This window comes from Microcebus murinus, chromosome 9 (genome assembly GCF_040939455.1).
Source record: "Microcebus murinus isolate Inina chromosome 9, M.murinus_Inina_mat1.0, whole genome shotgun sequence".
NCBI lineage: Eukaryota > Metazoa > Chordata > Mammalia > Primates > Cheirogaleidae > Microcebus > Microcebus murinus.
Window position 1 is genome coordinate 38,543,380 of NC_134112.1, and position 25,667 is coordinate 38,569,046.

A 25,667-nucleotide genomic window follows, 5' to 3' on the forward strand; every position below is an offset into this window, starting at 1 on the left:
GTTAGTTACTCATAAAAATGAGGACTCAGAATTGTTCTCATTTCGTTAGACATTTATTTGAAAATAATTTGGGATATTAGAATGTATCCAAAAACTAGGAATGATCTCAATAGTCTATGAATTTTCCTCTGGAAGTTCTTTTTTTTTTTTTTTGAGACAAAGTCTCGCTTTGTTGTCCAGGCTAGAGTGAGTGCCGTGGCGTCAGCCTAGTTCACAGCAACTTCAAACTCCTGGGCTCAAGCGATCCTGCCTCAGCCTCCCGAGTAGCTGGGACTACAGGCATGTGCCACGATGCCCGGCTAATTTTTTATATATATATCAGTTGGCCAATTAATTTCTTTGTATTTATAGTAGAGACGGGGTCTCGCTCTTGCTCAGGCTGGTTTTGAACTCCTGACCTCGAGCAATCCGCCCGCCTCGGCCTCCCAGAGAGCGCGCGTGAGCCACCGCGCCTGGCCTGGAAGTTCTTGAAAATGCATTTGTGATTGTGTTCTGTGTTGTATGGGTCTGGAAAAGAAAATAAAAAATAGAGTTTTCTTACTCATAAAAATACCATATTTGAAAACCAAATAAATTAATTTTTAAATTTGTGATTTTTATGATACTATGAAAATGATTTACTCTTATCTATTTGATCATTTATGAAATAAAGAAATTATGTGAAAAACATAATACACTTTTTAAAACTTTTTAGCAGAGAGGTGAGGGAATAAATAGATCGAGAATGCTACGCGTGTGTTAACTAAATTAATACTCACACGTGCATATATGCATAAATACTTAATGAATTATTTATTGATTCCTTTATATAACTAGCATACTGACAGTCTTAGGAGAAAACACAGTCTTATTTAAAAGGAGGTAAAAGATATCTTTTTGAAAGATGGAGCTCATAAAAGAATCCCAAGTGAGGATCATAGAGAACAGGAAAGCCTTAGATAACCATGGGAAAATTATAAATTTGGAAAAGACCAGCCCACTGGAGCCCATGGTGTGTGTAGGAAAGTGGAGATGTAAAGTTGAAAAGGAGAATGGATGCAGGTTATAAGAAGAGCAGATTGGACTTACTTTGATATATAACAGGACATACTTTTAGTTTTTGGATATAGGAACGAGTAGTGAGTTTCATGCTATAATGGATTGAGTGGACTCTGAATCAGTAGATCTGGTCTGGACACTGGCCTTGGCCACTTAGAAGCCAGTTGACCTTAGGCAAAATATCTAAGTTCTTCAAGCCTTGCTTGTAACATCTATGAGTCGTTTCATGGTTCAAATGAGATGGTATATGGTAAAGTGCTCTATGCTTTGTGAACCATTATCTAAGTGATACAACCTTTGATGTCCAGTTCATAGCGATTATAAGTTCCTATAGGAAAGGCACAGCCCCCTACATATGGTCAGTATTTGGTAAATGTTTTAGTTTGGCATATTGAAAGCAGTACTTCTGAGAAGTTTAATTACATATCCATGTGGAAAAAGCATTGTGATCATGATAAAAGAAAATATACTAATATTACATCCTAACTGATCATTATTTATTGGGGTTTTGCTAATCAAATTACTAATTATTTTCAAATGCTTCATTGTATCATTAAACATCAATAGTATTAGTTTAAGCAATCATTCTTTTTTTTTTTTTAATTCTACTATGATTTTTCAAGTAACTATAATGTGCCAGGCAGAATTCTAAATGTTAGGAATTTGCAGTAAACAAAGAAACTAATGGTTTCACTCTCAGAAAGCTTACATTCTAGTGAGTTGAGATAGGCATTTAATGGTTGTTGTAATCTCTTAATGAGTGAAAAAGAAGATTAACCACTGAACATGAGGGTAGGGGGAAGGTGGAGGAGAATTAAGGAAAGAAAAGATATAATATAATTTTAGAGATTTCTAATTGAGTAAATTAGTAAGTGTCAATTAGTAAGTATTGGGTAAATTAGTGAGTGTCATTAACTAATACATTTAGTGTCATTAACTAATACATTTAGTTATGTATTTAAGAAGAGATTGTTCTGTTGCCAGAGTTGCCAATGTTTCTCCAGCCATGGTTAGCTGCCCCAGTGCAGAAAAAGTGTAGGAAAATAATTGGTTTTGGTTAGGGTTGGGGCTTTTCTAGGAGAACATGAAAAAGATACAGGCAGACAGGGAGCCAAGAGTGTTAGCAAGGAAGTACTCATAATAATAATGGATTATAGACTCTAACTTGGGCTTGATGGAAATAAGATCATGAAGAGGATGATAGACAGTGAGAAAGTGATAGGAAAAGTACCAGGCAGTCTCAGTTGAGTCACTAGAGTACTCCTCATTAGTAAAATTACAACTAAAATAGATAAACTGCAAGGTTAGCAGTAATGGTTAGAAAGTAAGATGTATGACAATCAGTTATACAGTTACCAATCGTGATAAGATCAAAAGATGATCTGATGAGAGAGTAACTGATACGAGATAAAAGTAAAGGTCACTGGACAGAAGGAGATACAATAATTCAGCATCCAGGAGATATTGGTGGTAGAGTGGTGCGCATAGTTGCTTCCAGAGTCCAGTGCCATGTATGGAATGACCATGTGGTTATCAAAGCCACCAAAGTGGTAGCAGGGGTAAGAAGAGAAAGAATCACAGTGAAGGATGTTCTAAAGTCACTTCTGAATGAAGTGTTTCTAGATGAGTGCTACAAGGTAGGTAACTGATGGTAAAGTTGGTGACAGGAGCTAAGAAGACGTGGAGATTTTTAAAGGTGGAGGGAGGAGGAAAGATTAGGAAATAGCTAGATGGAGCCAGCTTCCGCTGAAATGTGAAGGAAACTTTCCAAGAAGAGATTAAAGATGAGAGACTGTGTGTTCCAATGGGTGCCATGGGGAAGGGTTAGAGGCGGAAGAGGAATGAGAAATTGAATCTGGTAATGCGTGTTAGATAGTGCCATGGGCACAGGTGATGATGGAAGGTCTGCAGTTGGGGAGGGCTCATTTCTTGTGGGGAGTGACAGGCATGTGGGGTGTAATAGATTTAGTTGGATTGGTCCCTTAGGTTGGAAACTGCTATAAGCTAAAATGCATGGTGCCACTGGGAGACTCTTCTCCCCTGGAGCTCCTGGGGTAGCAGTGGCCCAGAAGTATGAGAATGTAGACTCTGGAATTGGCTCTCTTGGAAGCAAGAGGCTCTCTGAGAGGCAGGTTGATGTTTCACTGAGTGCAGGTCATGTCATTGGGAACAGAAGATCAGCCCTGCCTGTTTTATTTGACAGCTCTATGTTGAGTCTTCTAGAACAAAAAGTTTTTAGAAACCCTAAACCTAGGCACTCATTTTAAAAGAATAACTGTAATTGTGTATTGAAGATATTTTAAAAAAGACTGGGGAGTGATAGAAGGGGTTGTTGTTGGATAACAGTGCCAAGATGCTTTGTGCTCCCGAAGAAGCCTTTTCTGTTTTGCCTGTAGACTGAGAGAATAAGGAGACAATGGTGTTATAGAAAGCCAGCAGTTTGTTGTGAGGAACATAAAGCAATGACATGAGGTTAGTTTATTTTTTTTCTTCATTATTTGGCAAGAGATGGGAATTATCCAAGCATCACTGAAATTACACTAACTTCCTACCAAAATTAAAAAATGCTAAACAAAGTTAAATGTTCAAGGAGAGGTAATTTGCAACAGAAAATTAATTCAAAGACGGAGTGATGCTTTTTCATTTAATTCTTCAGGTAAAGCATATATTTTATAAGGGTTTTGAACTCATTAAAATGTGGAGCTTCCTTTCTTTTTAAAATCACTTAAAGAGGTAAAATTACACTATAATATTGCAGAAAATGGAACAGAATAGTTTAGGATTCCAGAAAGAACTAAAAGAGCTTTTTAAAAAGTTACGATGCCCTCTCCCAAGATAGGCCTTGAAAAATCGATGCTATTAAAGATAAGTATTGAGTGGAATGTAGTTTAACCCTCCACTCAATGTACTTGTTAACTTTTTTCTTTCCAAATTTTCATAAATTATTTGTAACTCTTCTTAAAAATCAACACTTTTGATCAAATAATATATTTGGTTGTTCAAATAATATATTTGCTCAAATTGTTTGTTTTTTTTTTCTTACTGAATTTATTGCCTTGAGAGCTAGAAGGGATATTGCAGAGGCATCTATTCTACCCTCCTGTCCTGAATCACTAGAATTATCCCCAAAGAGCTGAAAGCTATCTTTACATTTTACCTCTTACATGAAACATTTCCCTTTCAATTTCCTATCACTCTGCTGTTCTAACCTACCATCCACCCAACTCCCAGCTTCGCAAATCAATTTTGCATGCCTTTTAAATTCTTCCATCAAGTAATTTTTTTGGTAAAATCCATCTCGAATATCTTAAGATATCTGAAAAATGCTGTAACTTCGTGAGAGATTATGTACTAGCTGAATCTGTGTGCCCCATGATCACATAATTATTTTCTGAATATGTAATCTCTTTTATCTATTCCTATTCTAGATAGGCATTTTCACCACAGGCAGATGCCTTTATTTTTCCAATGCTCGTTATTTCCAACAAGAAAAATAATAGCTTATTTTTTATTAATCCTCAATGCACAGACTTAATACGTATGTGTTTAGTACTATCAGGGAATGGCAAGAAAGAATAGCAGATGATAACTAATAATCCAGGAGAGAATATGTGAAATAAATGTGTTTACTCATTCAGCAAATATTTATTAAGCACTTACTATATGTGACTATTGTTCTAGGTACTAAAGCACAAAGATGAATAGAAAGACTACACGTATAATACTGCATATAATAAATTGGGTATAAATACATACAGGGAAGTATGAGAGGTGTAAAATTCCAAGTTTGCCAGCTCAAGTTATTAGTGAGACACTTTCCATTTTTCTTTTTTAATGTGTGCTGTAGCTCTCCCTTTGTCTGTGCTCTGATATGAGGGCTCGATAACCTGGCTGAGTTCTACGGAGCTGTTACTTTGAGTGCACAAGCAATTTTTCACCTGTGAACTGAGAAGAAGTAGACCTCCCAGTGGGTAAAAACATGAATGTCATGACACTCCCTGTGTAACCCCATTAAACTTCTTCTCTAGGTATTATGGCTTTGAAGAGTTTCACTTTAATCAGGTCACAATCTCTATCCTGTGAACTGCACAAGGTTAAGGAATTTGAACTTTTTATAAGAATAAATGGATTGCCATTGTGAAATCAATTAAGGAAGTGAAGAGTCATCATAGTGTTACATATCGAGTACAAACTTGTGAAATTTGTGATGAGAAGGCACTAGAAGAATGGTTCAGAGTTGTACTTTAATTGACATTCTTTCTTTCAAGTCAATAAACAGAATTGAAGCACTAACGTTTGCTTCCCAAATTGGAACAGCTCTGGCTATGCACCAGGTGACATCTAGATAGTTAATGACTAGGAGCTTCAGTCTATTAAGTGCCATGGATGCTGGACTCATTCTTCTCTCCCACCCCTACCCCAGTCCCCAGATCCCTTGGTCTCAATCCGTATCTATTTTCTAACTGCAGGTTGGAGAATAATTGCCTCTAAGAATTTTGACCACCTGGGGAACAAAGACCTATTTTCCCTTTTCTCCCTGTTAAAAAACAAACACACAAAAACCTCTCTCTTTCCCCCAGTGCTAAAAAAAATGATAAGAATGGTCATTTAGTTTTTATGCTTTTTTAAAAAAAGATTAAAGACAGATCATAAACATAAAAAAATAATAGAAATTGCAAAAGAAGTATAGATTCCCATAGTGAATGGGGGAGGCAATGAAGGGAAGAAGAGGAGAAAAATTATACTAGAAAATCAGTTAAGGTAAGCTCCTGCAATTGAGAAGAAAATTAGCTCTGAGATTCTGGTGACCAAAGCAAAAAATAGAAGCACAATGGATTCTTCGCAGATTGTCCAGGGAAACAAAATTTTTCCTAGCTCTGAATTATTAGAGGAATTTATCACCTGGGCCTTAAAACAGGGGTCGTTTGGACAGCATAATGAGTGGAGACTGCATTAGCAATTTATTAAAGTCCTATTGACAATTCTTAGATCTTACCTAGATTAATCATATTTGATATGTATAAGTTTCAGCTGGCATTCAAGCTACTATTGTTACACTAAAAAATCTATTATAATGTTATCAAATACTTTAATTCTCTGCTGCCCAATACTTCCAGCCCCCAATTCCCTATTCCATTACCTGTGGTATTCCAGTTATTCATTAAAATAGTTATGCAATCATTAATAGCACAGGTTTCCCCCTGTGATGGGAATAATCCTAACAAGTTACATGTGAATCCAGAATCATAAATTACAATGGGACATACAAGTTCAGGTATTCCAGTAGATCTCAAATCTGGCTCTTCATCCCAATTACCTAGCAAGCTTTTTAAAACATCAGATTCCAAAACCCAACTCCCAAAGATGCTGATTCAGTAGTTCTAGCTATAGGCCCAGACTTCTGTTGCTGTAAAAGATTCTCCTATGAAGTCAAACATTTAGGAATCACTAATCTCATCCATTCTCCCATCTAATACAGGAATCCTCTCTAAACATGGCTGGGAGTCAGTTGCCCACACCATGCTGAGGATGCCCGGTCAGGATGCCCTGACTTCATGAGAAAGGATGTTTCTTTGTGGAAACATTATAATTGTCAAATCATATTTTTTCCCCACTACTGCAGTATCTTTAAAAAGGTTTCATTTCATTTCTGATTAAACCTTAATTGTCAGGGTCTGCTGACCCTTTAAATTTTTTCTGTTCCTGTAGTCTGTGTATCAGATATTTAAGGATCTTGCAAAAGGATGTAAATGCATCAGGAGAACTCTGTTAGTGTAATTCTTTAGGGAATTCTTTTATAAGTGAACCCTGTGCCATGCAGCCATTCATCCTTAAAGTAAGGATGTTTATAAGTTAAAATATATTAAGAGTTAGCAAGTTTCATGCATTATCTGCTTTTGATACTAAAAAATTTTGAACATCCTTGTATCAGTATTACTGTCAAATTGATGTCTTCATTGCAGTTAAATCTTAATTTTTTTCCCATTTTTAACATAATTTGGAGTTATTTGCTTACAGAAGCTATTGGTATTTTCACTGCTTTTTTAAAAAGTCTGCCTGTAAGAAACCACTTTCATTTCACTGCTTAGAGCTCTGATGTTTAGAATGTGACCTGAATTGAAGATCCTAGACTGTTTAACATGAATAATAAATGACTGGAATAACTTAGAAGTTATGCATTTCAAATTAAGTGAATAACAAAGAAATAAAATTTCACATTATAGCATTGGATATATTCTCCTAAAGAAGATTCATTACGTGTGTACGAGTCCCATGTGGTAAACAGGGCTAGGAGAAATAGCATGAAAATAAATTTAAGGTAGAGGAAAATAAATTAATTAGATCTGTCATATTCCTCATGGGGAAAGAAATATACAAAAGAGCAATTACTTTGTAACTGCACATTAGGAAGCCTGGTTGACTGCGGAACTTTTCCCCATTCTTCACATTTTTAAGTATAAATTGATTGGGTTTTCAATATAAGTGGTCTTTGGGAGATTTTAGTGAATGATTAGACTAGATGAAACCTCTCATTCAGGGATGTCAAAGCATGTGTCACTGGCAGCAATGTAATTTCTTCACACAGCCTGGTATTTGGAGATTCTTTTATCAGTGCAAAGTACAGAGGTTAAAAACCTGCCTCATTGCAGGGGACTCCGGAGTCAGGAAGCAGTCTCGGCATCGGGTCATCATTCAAATGCCAGCCAACGGGGGCCGCGACTGCACGGATCCCCTCTATGAAGAGAAAGCCTGTGAGGCCCCTCAAGTGTGCCAAAGCTACAGGTAACAGGGTTAGAGGAAAAGCATCATGAGCAATGCGTTCAGCAAAAGCTTCAAGTCCACATTCTTTCAAAGGATGAGGAAAGGAAGTCAACTGTGTTCCTTCCACAGGCTCAGTGGAGTTGGGGATGTTTATAGCTGTGTCTGCCATTTCTTGTCTCTTCAGGAGAGCTGCTCTGCTGCTGAAGTTATCTCCAAGGAGACAAATACCCATGTAAATTTCCAAGCTATGGTATTAGCTCCAGGAGTTTTGGAAAATGTCTTATGTTGATATAAACTATAAGAAATGCAGAAAGTGATCAATAATTATAAAACACATATGCTTTAGGAAGCAATTCTTTTTCACTTAGGAGAATAGCCTAAGCATTTTCCCCTGGCTCCAAAGAACACCTGTTAATTCTCATAAATGCTCATATTCTGGCTCAGGAAATGACATCTCTAGCTCAGTGATGCTAGCGAGATATCTGTTCTGTTCATTTGTGATCACCCCAAAGGAAATTATAGTTATTGAAGGTATATATCATCTTGATAATTTATTAGAGAAATTTGGTCCCCATCCCATTAAGACAGAAAGTATCTAACCAAAATCTGATATAGTATATAATTGCAATCCTGACAGTAAATGAAATATAGCATCAATAAATGAAAAATATAATCACAAAATATTAATTTAAGATGAAATAGATGGCAAATTTGCCATCTTAACACATCAGTTTTTAATTCTGAAATGACAGATAGTATAATTGCATGTTACACCATGAATATTGACAACTATTAGCCCAAACTTATTTGCTTTTGGAATTTGTTTTTGTAAAGCATATTATAATTGCAATTGCTGAATTGCTCCTACAATGCTAATCAAAAGAGCACTATACAAAAGAATCCTGACTTGAATACGGTTTCAAAACTTGAATAAAAATAAAAACACCTTATTTAAATAGAATGCATCACTTTTGGTGCTATCTGGCACATCTCTGAACAGTCCCAGTCATTTAAAAAACCAAATGTTCTCTGTGGAGCTTCGTAGAACTTGACAACATTGTACTTGTGTTTTCACTGCCAAAGAAAGTACTTTTACATTTAATGCTGCTTCTTCTAATACCTTGATGGAGCTCTAAATTAAATTTAGATAGGACTGAGCATTGTTAAATCAATTCCTGTTTGCAGTAGTCAAAGTCCTGTTTTCATGCTGCTATATCTCCATGAATTGCCTGACATTTTTGCTTCCTCTCTACTGGGCTTCTGTTCTTTTCTTATAGATGGAAGACTCACAAATGGCGCAGATGCCAATTAGTTCCTTGGAGCGTGCAACAAGACAGCCCTGGAGCACAAGAAGGCTGTGGGCCTGGACGACAGGCAAGAGGTGGGAGGCCCCATTGCACACTTCATTTCTCCAACATCACTAGGTTTAACCACCATCTTGATATGTTTGTCACTTTGATGCCCTGCTTCGCAAATTAGAGCAGAGTGGATATGAATCTCCTATGACCCATTCTACAAAACATCATAACACAGAAAATTATCAACTTATCTTTTTAAATTGTGTCTGTTGTTCTTTGGCATTAGCTCATAACTCCTGAATTTTTCTCTCAGTTATAAATGGAAGAAAATTAGACCAAGCTTTCAGTTATGACATGGATGGTACACTGAAGCTTGATTTTTGTTCCTACTTATTTATTTATGTGTTTGTTTTATTTTGGTTCTGCGACTGGGTCTTGCTCTGTTGCCCTAGAATGCAGTGAATTCATCATAACTCACTGCAACCTCAAACTCCTGACTCAAACAGACCTCCTGGCTCAGCCTCCCAAGTAGCTGGGACTATAGGCATACATCACCAGGGCCCGCTGATTTTTCTATTTTTTGTAGAGACAGGGTCTTGCTCTTGCTCAGGCTGGTGTTGAACTCCTGGCCTCAAGTGATCTTCCCAACTCAGCCTCCCAAAGTACTACGATTACAGGCATGAGCCACCATACCCGGCCTTTTTGTTCCGTTTTAAATCAAGGTATTCTGTAATACTTTTGCTGCCACCTTAACAATCAATAAGATTTGTACCTGCTTGTCTACATGTATGCATACAATGTCATATAACTAGTTAACTTTCCCAGAAGTTCTCTGCAATGACATTCCAAACACTGTCATGGCTATCTACAAATTCTGTTCATATTCAGTTTTGATTTTTAAACAGCAGATTTATTTACTCAAAATCTGTAATATGTGAACTGCAATCTGTCTGCACCACTAAATAACATGAAATCTTGCAAAAATGGGTGATGGGGATGTTTCAAGCTTGCCATAATTATTTACTAGATATTATAGGAATACATAAATCCCAAGCTTTGAAATATATTGTTTATATAGTTACTAAACTCAATCTTTAAAGCAGTACATGATTCTTTTTACTCATATTTATCTTTAGCATATAGTTCCAGCTCTATACTTAAAATATAGCTTAATATGTAATTGAATATGCAACCACCTTTCTTTAATACATAAAGATACATTTTTTTTTTTTTTTTTTTTTTTTTTTTTTTTTTTTTTGAGACAGAGTCTCGCTTTGTTGCCCAGGCTAGAGTGAGTGCCGTGGCGTCAGCCTAGCTCACAGCAACCTCAAACTCCTGGGCTCCAGCGATCCTTCTGCCTCAGCCTCCCGAGTAGCTGGGACTACAGGCATGTGCCACCATGCCCGGCTAATTTTTTATATATATATCAGTTGGCCAATTAATTTCTTTCTCTTTATAGTAGAGACGGGGTCTCGCTCTTGCTCAGGCTGGTTTTGAACTCCTGACCTTGAGCAATCCGCCCGCCTCGGCCTCCCAGAGAGCTAGGATTACAGGCGTGAGCCACCGCGCCCGGCCATAAAGATACATTTTTCACCCAAATTTGTAGTTACGTATTTCACGATGATAAAAGTTTGAACATATGGAGCAGAAGTACAATTTTTGATGATTTGATCTGAGACCCCATTTTCCTTATAGTGAAAAAATTGCTTTTCTATTTTGAGAAAATGTGCTTGTTTTTTTATTTAAAAAAATCCTCTATTTTCATAATCTTTATTTTAGAAGTCTTAATTTGAAACATAAGATTTCACTTACAAATAATAACTACTTAGTGATTTTTAGGGTTTATTTTATTTCCATAATTCTCCCACCATCAACTATGAATAAAAAAATAACTCTGGCTCCCTTTACAATTATAGGGACTAGGTATATAGAATTGAAAGTCATTCTCCCCATTTCAAATCATTCTTAGAGAAATTGAGTGATTTGAGATCTTCTTTTCATGGTCTGCTAATTCTTTCTTGAATCAAGCATACATTTCTGTACTTTCTGGCTCCTATATAGAATTTGCAATGAAAATGAGCATGAGTTTGGCAATCAGGAAACCTGTTTTAGTCCCAGTTCTTTCACTAATACAGTGTGAGTTTTACTCATCCCTTTCCCTTTGTAGGTCTCAGTTTATTTAGACAAAAACCAAAGAGAGAAGTTTGGTCCGAATGATCTTCAAGGATTATTCCAATTTTCATAACTATAATTTATGCTCAAAATATATCCAGAGAGCAAAGTGTAAGATAAAATTAGGTAAAACAGATGAAAGACATACTTTTATAAAACACCACTGGAAGACATATAGGATATGGCAGAAGCAGCACAAGTATGAAAACATTTTCAGTTCCAAACTCTGTTACTTGCACAACCTTGGATGATTCATTTCCTCCTCCCTTTAAGGCTGAGAACACAAAAACCTTACAGCCAGCACTTGGTGTGTATTGTCTTCATTAAATGTTAATTCCTTCCCTCTTCCTGTTCGCTCATAGCCCCAGTGAATTTACATGTATGTATATATCGTAGTAGGCATGAAAACAGCAATATTAACATGGGCCATTTGTTTTTTGGCATACAATCTGTACAGAAACCATTCTTTCTGTGATTACCAGTGACCTTTTCATTTCAAAATCTGAAAACCTCTGTTCATTCCTCATCCTAGTGACTGCTTTGTAGTATCTAATACTGTCACCCATTCCATCTGTGAAGAAGGGTCTTTGCCTTCCTCAGTGCTACTTTCTCCTGCCTTTCTGTTCCTTCCTTGTTTTCCTATTACTGATGCCTTTTTCTCTACCTGTACTTAGTGTTTTCCAATCTTAGTATACTTGTCAGATACTGTATCTCAGCAATCTTGTCCACTTTTAGGATATCTTGGAAGAAAAAGTTGCATAATAACAAGTCGGTTTCTGCATAAATATATTCAGAAAAACATCTTTAACTTCCATATGAAAACAATCTTTTCTTTGTTGCCCCAGTAGATGAACAGTTTCTTCTTCTTAGAGCCTTTATTTCTACATAAAATGAAATGGGGAGAATTAAAAGTATAGAAGTTTTACTTCTTGCTAATGGCAAGAAGGCAAATTTTTTTTCTTTGACAGTCATGGCTATTTTCAGAACTCTGCATTATTAACCTGCCAAATTCTTGCTATTTTCATCTTTGTCTCTAGATAATCAGAGATTTAAAAAAGAAAAGAAAACAAAAACATGTAAAAAATGAAACTTGTGCTTTTTTAATGATTAAAATAATTGTGTAGTAGGCATCAAATCAATCAGCAAAGACTATAAAGAAGGTACTCCCTATCCTTTCCATTACATCAGACTTTCTAATTCCAATTGCTCCTTCAAACGGGATTGCATTCAGAAGATTGTACAGAAAAAAAAAAAAATGAGTGTTAGGAAAGGATAAAGACACTCAGAGCAGAGAGCTTATATTTGTTAGGGAAATGAGATCACTGGTAATGTCACCCATCAAGTAGGAGTTAAAGACTAGAAATGGTCAATTGCAAAACCAATCATTTGATGCTACAGAGCTGGGACTTGACTTGTTCCATAATATTAGAAGAAGTAAAAAGAAGAAAAGAAGACAAAGTAAGATCAATTCTACAAGCTAAGTGTTTGAGGTAAGAAAAACAAAAACATTAAATGTGTTCACAGGAAAGTGGGTAGATTGAAGCTCTGAAGATGTGAGCGGGAGCCTGGAGTGATTTTGTGGTAGGCTATAAATGTCAGGATCAGTATTTTAGACCTTGTTCGATAAGTGGTGTGAGCAAGGACCCGATGAAAGTAGTGTTTTATCTGTCAGTGTGTACAGAATAAATTAGAAAGATAAGACACATGGGCCTGAATGCTAGCTAGTACGCTGCTGTCGAAATGCAAGGGTAAAATAATAGAAACTGCAGTGGTGAAAATAGGCAAAAATAAATGGATTTGGTATGCATCATGAAGAAAACATTTTTATAACTTAGTGGCAGATAATAGAAGGGAATGATAGAAATAAAAGAATCAAAATGATCATATGATTCCTTAATTCTAACATTTTTAGCTTAAGAATAGTTTTATTGATGAAAATTCTTAGGCCTAAAAGTAGGGCTAATTTTGGAAAGTGTACATTATATACTTTACATTTGGGGCCATGACAGGGTTAGCCAAGTGAAAATATCCAGTAATATATTGGAAATGTAGAAAAGTAGCTGTAGAGATAGCTTAGGATGGCAGATGGAAATTTGGATAACATTTCCATTAAGTGATTTGCTGAAGCCACAGGAATAGCTAAGGTCTCTAAGATATACCCCAAATTATATATAGTAGTAAACATGATTATATTTTACCATTAATAGATTTCTTTTTCTCTACAAACATTTGAATTTGTAGACTCTTCAAGCATTTTTTAATTTAAACAATTTAACTTAAATGTTATTAGCTTTAAATTATTATGTTCTTACTTGCATACTCACTTGCATAATATGTGAAGTAAAATACAAGATAGCTAACTTTACCACTCTATGATTCTAAAGATAGGAATATTTATTACATGGCTTTTAGCAAAATATCTGTCTATATCAGGAGTCAGGTAACTGTGGCCTTTGAGCCAAATTCAGCCCACAGCTTGGTTTTTGTTTTTGTTTTTATTTGTTTGTTTGTTTTTTTTATAATTAATGTTTTATTGGAACATAGCCACAGCTATCTCTTTGTGTTAATAGTTGTATTAGTTTTCTCAGGCCGCTATAACAACATACCATAGACTAAGTGGCCTAAACAATGGAAATTTATTTCTTACAATTCTAAAAGCTATGAAGTCCAAGTTCAAGGTGCCAGACAATTTGGTTCCAGAGTAAAGACTGCTTCCTTGCTTCTTAACTTGCAGTCAACCGTCTTCTCTTTATGCCTTTACATGGCAGAGAGAGAAAGCACGAGAGAAGGAGAGAGAGAGAAAGAGAGAGAGAGAAGCCCTCTGGTCTCATAAGGTCACTAATCCCATCATGAGAGCCCACCCTCTGGACCTCATCTAAACCTAATTATTTAATACCTACTGAAGGCTATATTTTAAAATACCGCCATTACATAGGGATTAGGATTTAAACATATGAATTTTAGGGAGATGCAACTCAGCATATACAAATAGTAAAGAATTAGTGTTGTTAAATAAAATTTCTTAGTGTACAAAGCTATTTAAGTTTTTAATATTAAGCTTTTCCAGAAAGCTGTGAAAACAGGATAACTCTATTCCCTCAAAGCCCATTCAAACTTACTGATCATTCAATATAATTCATCCTTTCATAAAATAAATCTTTATTGAATGCATGCTACATATTTTGTATTGTTGTCATGGTATTAATCCCAGCCTGCTGAGAAAATAAAGACTGTCTAACAAATAGTTTCAGTTAATTTATGGTGGTAGGAAATATACTACAAGCGCACATGGTTTGAGTTTCAAGGCATATTAATAATACATTAGTTGTATGTATATATACACACAGTAACCATTAAAGAATTGGAAAAAAGAGGAATAAACTAATGTGCATAGTGAAAGAGAAATGACATTTAAATTTAGGATGGCTTGTGTGGAAAAGCAAGAAGTAAAATCTTTATGTATGGGAACAGCATGTTGACCAGTTTGCCTTGCCTAGGATTCCTGTAAGTGAGTTAGAGGCAGGGGACAAGGATGGATTTTTTTAAATTGAAAATGAGAAGTAGTGAAAGATTTTAGCAAGGCTTTGGGTATTGAGAATGGAACTAAAAAGAGAGAGGAGAAAAAGCTTTTAAAGGAGGAATTGACAGAATTTGGTAACTTTAAAACTTGAATGATTCTTAAATCTCATATGGAAATTTTAAAGGGCCTTTGAAATCAGCATCTTTCCTATAATATTCTTAATAAAGAGAAATGCAAATAACGTGAAATATGTTCACATTCTATTTAACTTTTCAGTGAATGGACAGCCTATATTTGCTTCATACTATCCAAGTCACTAATAAATACAATTTTAATAAAACTGTAACTTCTACTGTCTTTTTCTCCCTGTTCACATTTCTATAGTTCAGAAGCTATTTAAAAGACTGAATTATTTTTTGGTCAGTGACTGTATCATTGACCCAGCCATAATAGCTATAGATAGAATTATCATTACATTTGCATTAGAAATAAAATATGTGGCTCTTAATAGTGACAATTTTGGATGATTTGCTTATTTTTTTATTTCAAAATATTACATGGGTACAAATGTTTTTGGTTGGTTACATGGATTGCTTCTATAATGCTTGAGTCAGGGCTACAAGTGTGCCCATTACTCAGATAGTGTTCATTGTACCTATTCAGTAGGTTTTTGCCCATCCCCTTCTTCCTCCCTCCTACCTGCTTGATTTCCACTGGGTTTTACTTCCCTTTGTGCACATGTATGCACATCAGTTAGTTCTAACTTAATAGTGAGGACATGTGGTGTTTCTTTCTCCATTCTTTAGATACTTTACTTTGGATAATGGTCTCCAGTTCCATCCAAATTGTTACAAAAGACATTAACTCATCCTTTTTATGGCTGAGTAATACTCCATGGTATACATATACCACATTTTGTTAATCCACTCATGAATTGATGGGCACTTGGGTTGATTCCACATCTTTGCAATTGTGAAATGTATTGCAATAAACATTCGAGTACAAGTGTCTTTTTGATAAAATGACATATTTTCCTTTCGGTAAATAGCCAGTAGTGGTATTGCTGGATTGAATGGTAGGTCTACTTTGAGTTTTTTGAGGAATACTGTTTTCCATAGAGGCTGTAATAATTTTCAGTCCCATCAACAGTATATAAGCTTTTCTTTCTCTCTGCATCCCTGCCAGCACCTATTATTTTTGGACTTTTTAATAAAAGCCATTCTAACAGGGGTAACGTGATATCTCATTGTGGTTTTAATTTGCGTTTCCCTGATGATTAGTGACATTGAGCATTTTTTCAAATGTTTATTGGCCATTTGTTATCTTCTTTTGAAAAGCTTCTGTTCATGTCTTTTGCCCACTTTTTAATGAAGTGGGGTTTATTTTTATTACTGATTTGCTTGAGTTTTTACTACCCCAAATATGCCTGATCTTGTCTGATCCTGAATTTTCTTATTTTTTTTCTATGTTGCTGTGCTAAGAAGCAATGTCATCACTGCCAAGTAAATGTGTATATGTTATCCCAGTGTTTATTACTCTGTGACACCTTTATACCAAGAGCATGATACAAAAGTTGCAGAGATTTGGTGGAGAGATTTCACATAAATGACTTCAAATTTGCTCTTGCTCAATCTCCATGTTAATCTTCATGCTGTGTCCTGCTAGGTATACTTTTTGTAGGTTAGCTAGAATTTGGGTTAATAATCCCCAAGATCAACCTGTCTATCCTAATCCCCCAGCCCTTCTTCACTCTTACTTGCCAAGGAACATCCATTGTAGTGTCGACCTGTCACTAAGATCTGACATAATTTGGATGCATGCTCAAATCCAGACCACAAAAAAGAAAAAAAGCTTCAATAATTTGCCTCAATGGGAGGGGCCCACCTGGCCCTGGGAGTCCTCACTGTGCATCACTTATTGATTAGAAAGATTATAAAAATAAGTCTAAAAACGGAAAAAGAAAGTTCTAATTCTCCCCCTACCAAAATTTAATCTAAATGATTTTTAGAATGTGAAATAATTATTTCACTACATTTTATGCTGTAATTTTTTGTGAGTAAATATGCTTAAATCTTATTCTTAAATTAAGTGGTTTAATCTATGTTGCTTAAAAATGGTCCACTTGTTGTTGTCATCCTTCTTTTTTTAAAGATTACATTTTAGAGGTATTATTGCAGTTAGCCCCCTAATATCTGGGCCAGTTTATCTCAGCAGCACACATAAATCTGTTAATTTTCAGAGAAAGAGAGAGAAAGAGTTCTGTAATAGAGAAAGAATAGAAGTGGAAAAAGCACTAGGTAGAAAAGCGAGAAGGACATAATTTTTACAAACTTCTTTTGGCTATTGTATTTATTAATTACTACCCAAATTTTGAAATCTTCGTGTGTATATATAATCCATTATTTAAAACTTCTAAATTATTTCTATTTTAAAATATTTTTCTCCAATTTCCTATGAATATTGGTATCTGAGTTGATTTGGGGATTTTTATTTTGTTTTATATCTCTCTGAGAGTCCTGTCATAAAATGCTTATTAGCATTTGCTATGTTTTAAGTAGTAGCTCATAAAATAATCTTGGCACCGTGCTGTGTCTGTGAGAGTTCATGGATTCTCCATGTGTTGAAATGCAGTTAACTCTTCCCAGATCCCAACGGGGATCTTACTGACTTCAGTCGGAGCTCTTCCACTGGGAACTGATTATTATTTCCTGGTAAATTCTTATACTAAGATTTCTACATATACTATGAGCATCAGCGAGGCTGGGGATCATTGGTAACTATTTAGGATCAATTAAAAAGAAAAGTACATTTCTTTCCATTGTGCCACGGTTATATTCTCAAATCATAATTAGGATGTATAATTTGACAAACGTGTCAGTGAAAATTTCTTCCAGGATCATTATATCCACCCAGTAAACAACTGGAGTCCTCTTGCATTATTTATAGGTCTGGTCTTATTTCTAAGCACAATTAGGTCTCTTGGTAACTAGCTCCGACTCACATTATTCTTTTTCTTTCACCTTTCTATAAGGTTCACCCTCACTATTGCCATTTTTTCATAAAAGTATAGGAAAAATGACTCATCTGATCATTCAGATGGACATATTCTATCTCTAATGCTACCGAGACACTAGTGCAGTGGGATAAACCATGTTAATATCGCTCAATTTAATAAATAAGGTCTCAAAGCTCCTTGAACCCTTTGCTACATATAATCCAACAGCTTTCACTGCACTAAGGCATTGATCCTATTCTGTTTCCTGTAATGAACTTCTGTGTGCACATTTTAGATCCAGCAATTTATTTCACTCTGATTATTCAAACAAAATGAGAACACGACCTTACATGCTAAAGGATAATCCACTAACCAATAGAACTCTCCCTTTCTGTGCAATCTGAATAATAAGGGAGTTTCATCCCCCTTAAGGAAATGAAAATGAGCAATTATATTCAGAATTCCATTAGATTTGCCTCAGAGCTGCATCCATAGCCTAACACATATGCATAACACATGTATCCATGCCCTTTTACCTCAACCGGTGTTATCTATTCCCTTTCATTCCATAACCTTTATCATTTGTCTCTTTGAAGCAAACTAACATTAAGGCATTCCAGCTTAAAACTCAACTTACATTAAAACAGTCTATTAATAGAATTGATTCCACTAATCCTACTTATTAATCTTTTTTATTTAAATTTATAGGGAGTTTCAAAGACACATAAAAGCAGAGAGACTAATATACTGAGTAGTGGTAATGTAGTCATCCCTGAATCGGCTTCAACAGTTTTTACTGTGTTGTTATTCTTGTTCATCTGTCACTCTCCACACACTAAAAAATAATTTTGCTGGAGTATTTTAAAGCAACTTCCAGATAAGATATATATCATACTTAAATATTTGATTATTTTTAACATAACAGCAGTATTATTATCACACCAAACAAAATTAATAATAATTCTTTCATATCATCTAATATTCTGACCATTTTAAATTTTCCTCTATTTTCTCAAAAATGTCTATGTACAATTAGTTTGTTCAAATTAGAGTTCAAAAAGTTCTGCACATGGCATTCGGTTAGTGTATTTCTTAGGTCACTTGTAATCTAACAACTGTTCTAGCTCCCTTTTCATAGTATTTATTTGTTGAGGAAACTGTCTTTCTCATTTATCTTTATAGCATTTCCTCAGTATTACAGGTTAAGCTTGCTTAACTTGATTCATATGTAACTCACAAGTTATTCATATCAACTTCTCCCAGGCTTTCAGCCTTCTGGGAGCAGCCAGTCCTGTGTCACTTAAAGAAAAGTTGTTGTGCCTTAAATAAAATAAAATTACAAATGAATTAAATGGATATAATCAACATAGAATTAAACATGAAATTTTACTTTAAAATATAATTATTTTGACTTTTGATGATCTCACTAAGAAAGTTTCATAGCAAATTATCTATAGGGCAACATCATTTTTGGCCCATCTTGCTAACATGGGCTTAGCTCAAAGGAGAACTTGCATGATCATTAGATATAAGACATACATGCTTCACCTGTAAATACGGATACAATTGTCTGGGTATATATAGCTTTCCGGTGTGCTATGAAACTACACTTAGTGTGATCCATTGTTTCTACAGTTAAAACCACCCTGTCTTCAGTGTATTAGAAATGACTTCTAAGATTTATAAAGTTGAGAGAACAGATGGTTTCCTTTCCAAACATTTATATTTTCCTCACCCTAATAGCAGGAAGTTCATTTCAAGATTGCATTTCTGTGTTTGAATTGTTGTGTTTCCTCTAACTCAGAATGCAAACAAGTTGAGATGTATGATAAATTTTCAATATATTGTACAAATGGTGCTGTTGCTACTTGTTTGGATAACATTGTATGAGTAATTCTTCCCAAAAGTACACTGTCTAAAAATCTCAGATAAGGGGAGTAGAGTGCTGAGTTGGGTTCTAAGAATAGTTAGGGGAATTTTACACCTTTGTTTTCTTTTCAACTAGCTAAACCACTTAAGATTTTATGTAGTGCATATATATGGGGGAAAGGGATTATGGTTTATGTGACTAGTGTAGATTTGCACATTATACATTAACTTGTTTCTAGAATTATGTTGGTAGTATTATTTTATTTTATTTTTGTTTTGTTTTGTTTTGGTATCACTTAAGGGTATGATAGTTGCAATGATTCTGAAGTAAAGTTTGTAAGAAAGACACTTAATGGCAATTTCACTTAATTTCTCAAAAGATTCATATTCAAGTATCTGGTTCAGGAAACTAAATTGGGTGACTAGGTAAAAGTAGTCTTATTTAAAAGAATCAAAATGTGGTTTCATAACTTTTAATGTTCTTTTAGTTATAAACAGTGTAACCCTCTTCACAGTTTAGGATTCTAATATGTTCAAATCTCTTAATTTCCTAATTAATTATTCTCAAGGACCTTATGTATCCTGATTAGTAAAAAAGTCTAATATCTTTCTCTTTATCAATCCTTCCTTATGAACACCCTTGGAGCAACTTTGCCCAAGAACCATCAGCGTTTGCTAAATTCAAAGTGTTTAACGGGCCAATCCTGTTTCCAAATGGCAGGTATAGAAAGAACTGCAAAATCACATCAGCTTATTAGTCCTGCATCATGAGGATTCCTCCTATACGATGCTACAAATGATGATCCTCCAAACTATATGGATGCTCATTCTTTATCTATTCCCTAGACAAGCCTCTATTATGTCCCTCTTTGAACTCCAAGTTTGGAGCTCTTTTAGTTCATACCTACATGTTCATTCATTATTTCCAAAGCTTCTCATGGTGCCAGGGTGACTGGGTATGAAAGGACTTTCTGTCTTAGCCACAAGTGTCTGCTAGAACCTTCCCTGTTCCTTGAATACTCAAGCTAGTGGTTCTCAAACTTGAATGTGCATAAGGATCACCTGAACAGCTTGAAAAACTTGCATATTCCTTGCATAATAGAGATCTCATTATGGATGGGTCCAGTAACCTTCAAGTTCAATAGCATTCCAGGTGTTTCTGATGCTACTAAAAATATATGACCTACTAAAGCAGCGGTTCTCATACAGCCTACATATTTGAATTATCAGAGAGCTTAAAAAAGATACTAACGTGCAGGACCCTAACCCTAACCAAGGAAATAAGAACATTTGAGTTTAGCGAGGGCATAGGTATGTTCCAAAAGCTACCCAGGTGTCTATGACCTGCAACCAGACATGAGAACCACAACCTTAGACAGTTATGATAAACACAGAGCTCCAGACGACTCCTGCAGGTGATAAAATTCTCTTTGGGACACTTTGTGTTTTTTTTCTGTCATTTAATCTTCATCAAAGCCACTGCTGTCCAACCTGCCAGGTTTTCATACTTTTAAAATTCAGGTGGCCCTGCTTTTTCCATACAAATCGGCACTTCCAAAGTTATGTGTACTAAAGGAAAAAACACATAGCTAAGAAAAATGGGAGTACTTATCATATTGAACAATTAAGACTAACCTTTTGTGTAACTATTCCTGAAGCGGTTGTGTCAAGTTGCGTTCAACTACACAGAGAAAGTCTTTGCTTTCTGAAGTCGTTAGTTATGTCGTTTTACACACCCCATTACACAGCCCTGCGCTGATGGGCGTTAGGTTTTAGTGCACAGATCCAGGGAGTGTTGTCTAACCTGAGACCCTCTGTGCCCTCACAGTAATCTAAGGTAAAAATTGTCAGGCTCCGTCAGCTCGATTGCATGATGATGGAATCCTGAGCAGGGCGGAGATCAGCAGCTGTTTCAGCCCAGACACTAAACCTGAAAAAGCCATGTAAGGCAATCTGAGTGAGGCCATTTAAGGTAACCTAATGAAGACTTAACTTTAGGATTAAAGTTTAAATGTTTCAACTGCTTCCTCAATTAATAAATGAATTATTTTTAAAACTAATGGGGGAAAATGGCAGAAGGAAAAAGGAGACTTTAAACACATTTGCTCTTTTCTCTTTAAGACCTGTTACCTTAAAGCAATTTTTCTATGTTTAATAAGTAATAAAATTATTTATTGTTTTAAATGATTTGGTAGAACAACATCTTGGGAGAAATAATAAATATGAATTGAAATTCTTTGATTATAATTTTACAGTTCATGTGTGATTAAGGAAATGTTAATTATAATATGATAAGATTAGTAAATATTTCCTTTTTCATTTTTAAATTCAAGGTTAATGTTTGCATGTGAAGAATTTGTAGAAAGAGGAGGTAAAAGACTTAGACACTGCCCCATCCATTAACCATTCCAAAGCCATCCCAATAAACTTCCAATGTAATAAGAACAACCAAAAAACATGCTCACTGTGCCAAGGTAGTTTCAAGACAAGTTCCATAAGCATCCCTCCCCATCCCAACCTAACAACCAATTTACTGCCTCTAAACCCTTCTATATAGAAATTCTAGAGTGTCCAATGATTTAAAACAACATTAGAGGTACCTAACATCTCCTAGTGCCTTTATGAATATCCTGTATTCAATATAAACTGTTATCAGAACCCATGTATGATTTATTTTTCTCCTTAAAACTTCATTTCTAAATATATCCCACATATGGCATGAATCGAAATCCTTAATACATGTAAAAATCTTACTAACTGTGCATGTGTGTGTATATGTGCACTTTTCCTTGCCACAAAAATACTGAAGATTATGTTATTAAAAAAACTTATAAGACCAATTTAATATCTACTGGGATTTAATTAGAAACATTCCTATCAGATTTCTACTGTAAATAAGGAATTAGAAGAGGATCTCTCTGACTACCTGAGCAAATGCTAGGTAAAATTCGAAGTTATAGAGTATTTAGACCTTTGGATTTGTTATAAACAGCCTTATGCTTTTCTTTTAGCCATTACTTGTCGCAAGCAAGATGGAGGCCAGGCTGGCATCCATGAGTGCCTCCAGTATGCTGGCCCTGTGCCAGCGCTTACCCAAGCCTGCCAGATCCCCTGCCAAGATGACTGTCAGTTGACCAGCTGGTCCAAGTTTTCTTCATGCAATGGAGACTGTGGTGCAGTTAGGACCAGAAAGCGCACTATTGTTGGTAAGAATAATTGGGATGCCAAGGCCAACACAAGTCAGACAGATAGAGTTCTGACAATGTATTTGAAAAATGCAGGGATATGCCTTATTGTTGCTATACTTTATACGTAATATGTCAGTGGCTTCGGATGTGTATTTCAACATAAGTTGGCAGTGATAAAAGCATCATGTACTTTTAGTAGAAAGAAAAAGCATTCTTGAGGATTCAATCCAACCCCCTATACAATACACAGTAGATTATTTTTTGGCTTAAACATGTTCCTTTAGTGGACTGCCTACAGACTGTAAAGCACTTGGAGCAAAGATTTGGGGGAACAAGAGAAAAAGTTGCCATTTCATTTACTTAACCCGTCCTCACTGTCTGAGCCTCAGATTATCCTTCATCTCCTAGAAGGAGAAATATAACATTAATTCTGTATCTGGAAGCTGTGTTTCAAAAGGCAGTTAGTGACAAGAAGCAGGGATATGAACAAGAACAGGAACCATCATTCTGAACTAAAACCTAGTGCATTTGAAAATATCCTAAATTAATCACCAAGTGTATCAAAATGCTTACTGAATGCTTTCAGAAATACTGAAAGATACAAAATCATAATTAGAAAAGTAAAGCCAAAAATCTCATCTTTTGATATAGGAGTTGTAATCTTATATAACTATACCATCTATTTGGAATTAGCAAAAAAGTTATGTAGTCCAATGTGATGACTCTCCATCTCATATATTTGTACATATCATAAAAAAAGAGGTTTATGCAGTTACCTCAAATTCCCCAGTCAGTAAAATACATGATCATTTCAGAGGATTTTAATCATTTTGGAGAGTATAAAATTTAACACAAAAGTTAACGCCTTATACAAAATGGACTCTTTTTAAATGAAAAAATAAGACAAATTTTACTATGCAAAGCACCCAATATCAACAAGATCCTATATATTTAACAGAAAACACTATGGGGTGAGAAAATAGCATTTATTTATAGGTTCCTGTAAAATATCATTAAAAATGGGGAAACTTAGAAAAGTAGAAAATTTAGAGAAGCTTGAAATTAATAATGGTGTTTTCCAATGTAAATTGTCTGGTGGTTTCTCTTCCACAGGAAAAAGTAAAAAGAAGGAAAAATGTAAAAATTCCCATTTGTACCCCCTGATTGAGACTCAGTATTGTCCTTGTGACAAATACAATGCACAGCCTGTGGGGAACTGGTCCGACTGTATTTTACCAGAGGGGAAAGTGGAAGTGTTACTGGGAATGAAAGTACAAGGCGACATCAAGGAATGTGGACAAGGATACCGTTACCAAGCAATGGCATGCTACGATCAAAATGGCAGGCTTGTGGAAACATCCAGATGTAACAGCCATGGTAATCCAATTTTTCTTCATTGTTATATATTTGCTATCTTTGGGAGTGAAAATGAAAGACACATGTATGGTAGTGGAGGGGAAGTGAAGATTTACAGAAGTATGCTCTAAATTAACACTGGAGCATCACACTATGCATGTATCCTTTATGTGTAACAGGACATTTGATGGCATTGTTTCATCTTCCAGAAGTTGGCAATTAAGTTTCAAGATAGTGAGAGCAAAAAGGGTGTCAGAAATCTCCCTTGGGACTTATCAAGATCCCATTCATTCAGTAGACCCAACAATCCCCAACAAGTCTGTGTACAGAAAGCAAGTGAGGAGGACATAAGATCTAAATTCAGTTTGACATTAAAGTTTTAAATTAGACAGATTTTTTAACAACCAAACTGGTAAGCTTTACAGTGTACCCAAAATGTCATTAAGTAGCAGAAAAGAAAGGTGAAATGTAGTAATTAGTGAAAACTCAAACATCTGTTTATTTTCCATTGAGTTGAGATTGGTGGAAAAAAAAAAAGTACTCCTAGGAAACTGTGCCCATTCATTTTATAAACCAAAAAAGAAATTTACAATGCAGTGATAATAATTGAGCTGCCAAAAGTTTGTGAACAAGGCCATCTTTGATCAGAATATATACTGAACTCTTTAGTTTGTAATCTTAATGTAGCTATCATTAAGTGATATCTCTCCATTATTATTTTATTCTAATGAATCTGTCTTTTATAATGGAATGAGATCAGTTTACAGTGGGTCAGCCTGAATCACAGAAGTCACATATTTGCAAATACTGTATGAAGATCTCCTACTGTCTGGATAGAGGTGACCAAGGGCGGATGAGTTAAATTGCTAGGAGCAAGGAACATGGCAGTTATCATCCAACCTTGCTGAAATAACTTCTGCTCTTGTAACTGTGCTACTCCAGTTTTATTATAAGATTCAGAAAACAACAAAACTAATAAAACCATCTCACATTTATAAACCATCAAGGTATCATGGTGACACATTTATTGAAATCTCTTAAACATCTCCTACAAAGAAGTTTCTGAAACCCTTGTCTTTTTTTTTTCTTATCTCACCATTCCTACCTTATCAAAGCCTAGTGATATACAAAGAAATGATAAATGTTTGAGATGATGGATATTCCAATTACCCTGATTTGATCGTTATACATTATATGCCTGCATCAAAATATCTATCACATATCTCTCATAAGTATAAAAAATTACCATCTTAACCATCTTTAAGTGTACTGTTCAGTAGTGTTAAGTACATTCACATTGTTAGGCAATCAATCTACAGATTCATTTTTTAAAAAATAAATTTGTGTATATTTAAGGTAAAAACAAAAAAGTCTAGTGATATGAACCCCAAAGAATCCATAATATTTAAGCTCTAGATGTATTTTTCATGTTAATACATGTGCATTGCTAAGTTGAAGATTATTCCATT

The 25,667-nt window shown here is 35.2% G+C and overlaps 1 protein-coding gene across 1 annotated transcript in view; it reads left to right on the forward strand.

The window, feature by feature from the left end:
* THSD7A (thrombospondin type 1 domain containing 7A) overlaps nt 1-25,667 on the forward strand; it is a 415,402-nt gene that overhangs the window by 332,496 nt on the left and 57,239 nt on the right. The window contains exons 10-13 of the mRNA XM_012757099.3: nt 7,689-7,821; nt 9,078-9,181; nt 22,666-22,860; nt 23,956-24,219. Coding sequence (XP_012612553.2) covers nt 7,689-7,821; nt 9,078-9,181; nt 22,666-22,860; nt 23,956-24,219 — 696 coding nt within the window. The remainder of the gene's footprint in view (nt 1-7,688; nt 7,822-9,077; nt 9,182-22,665; nt 22,861-23,955; nt 24,220-25,667) is intronic.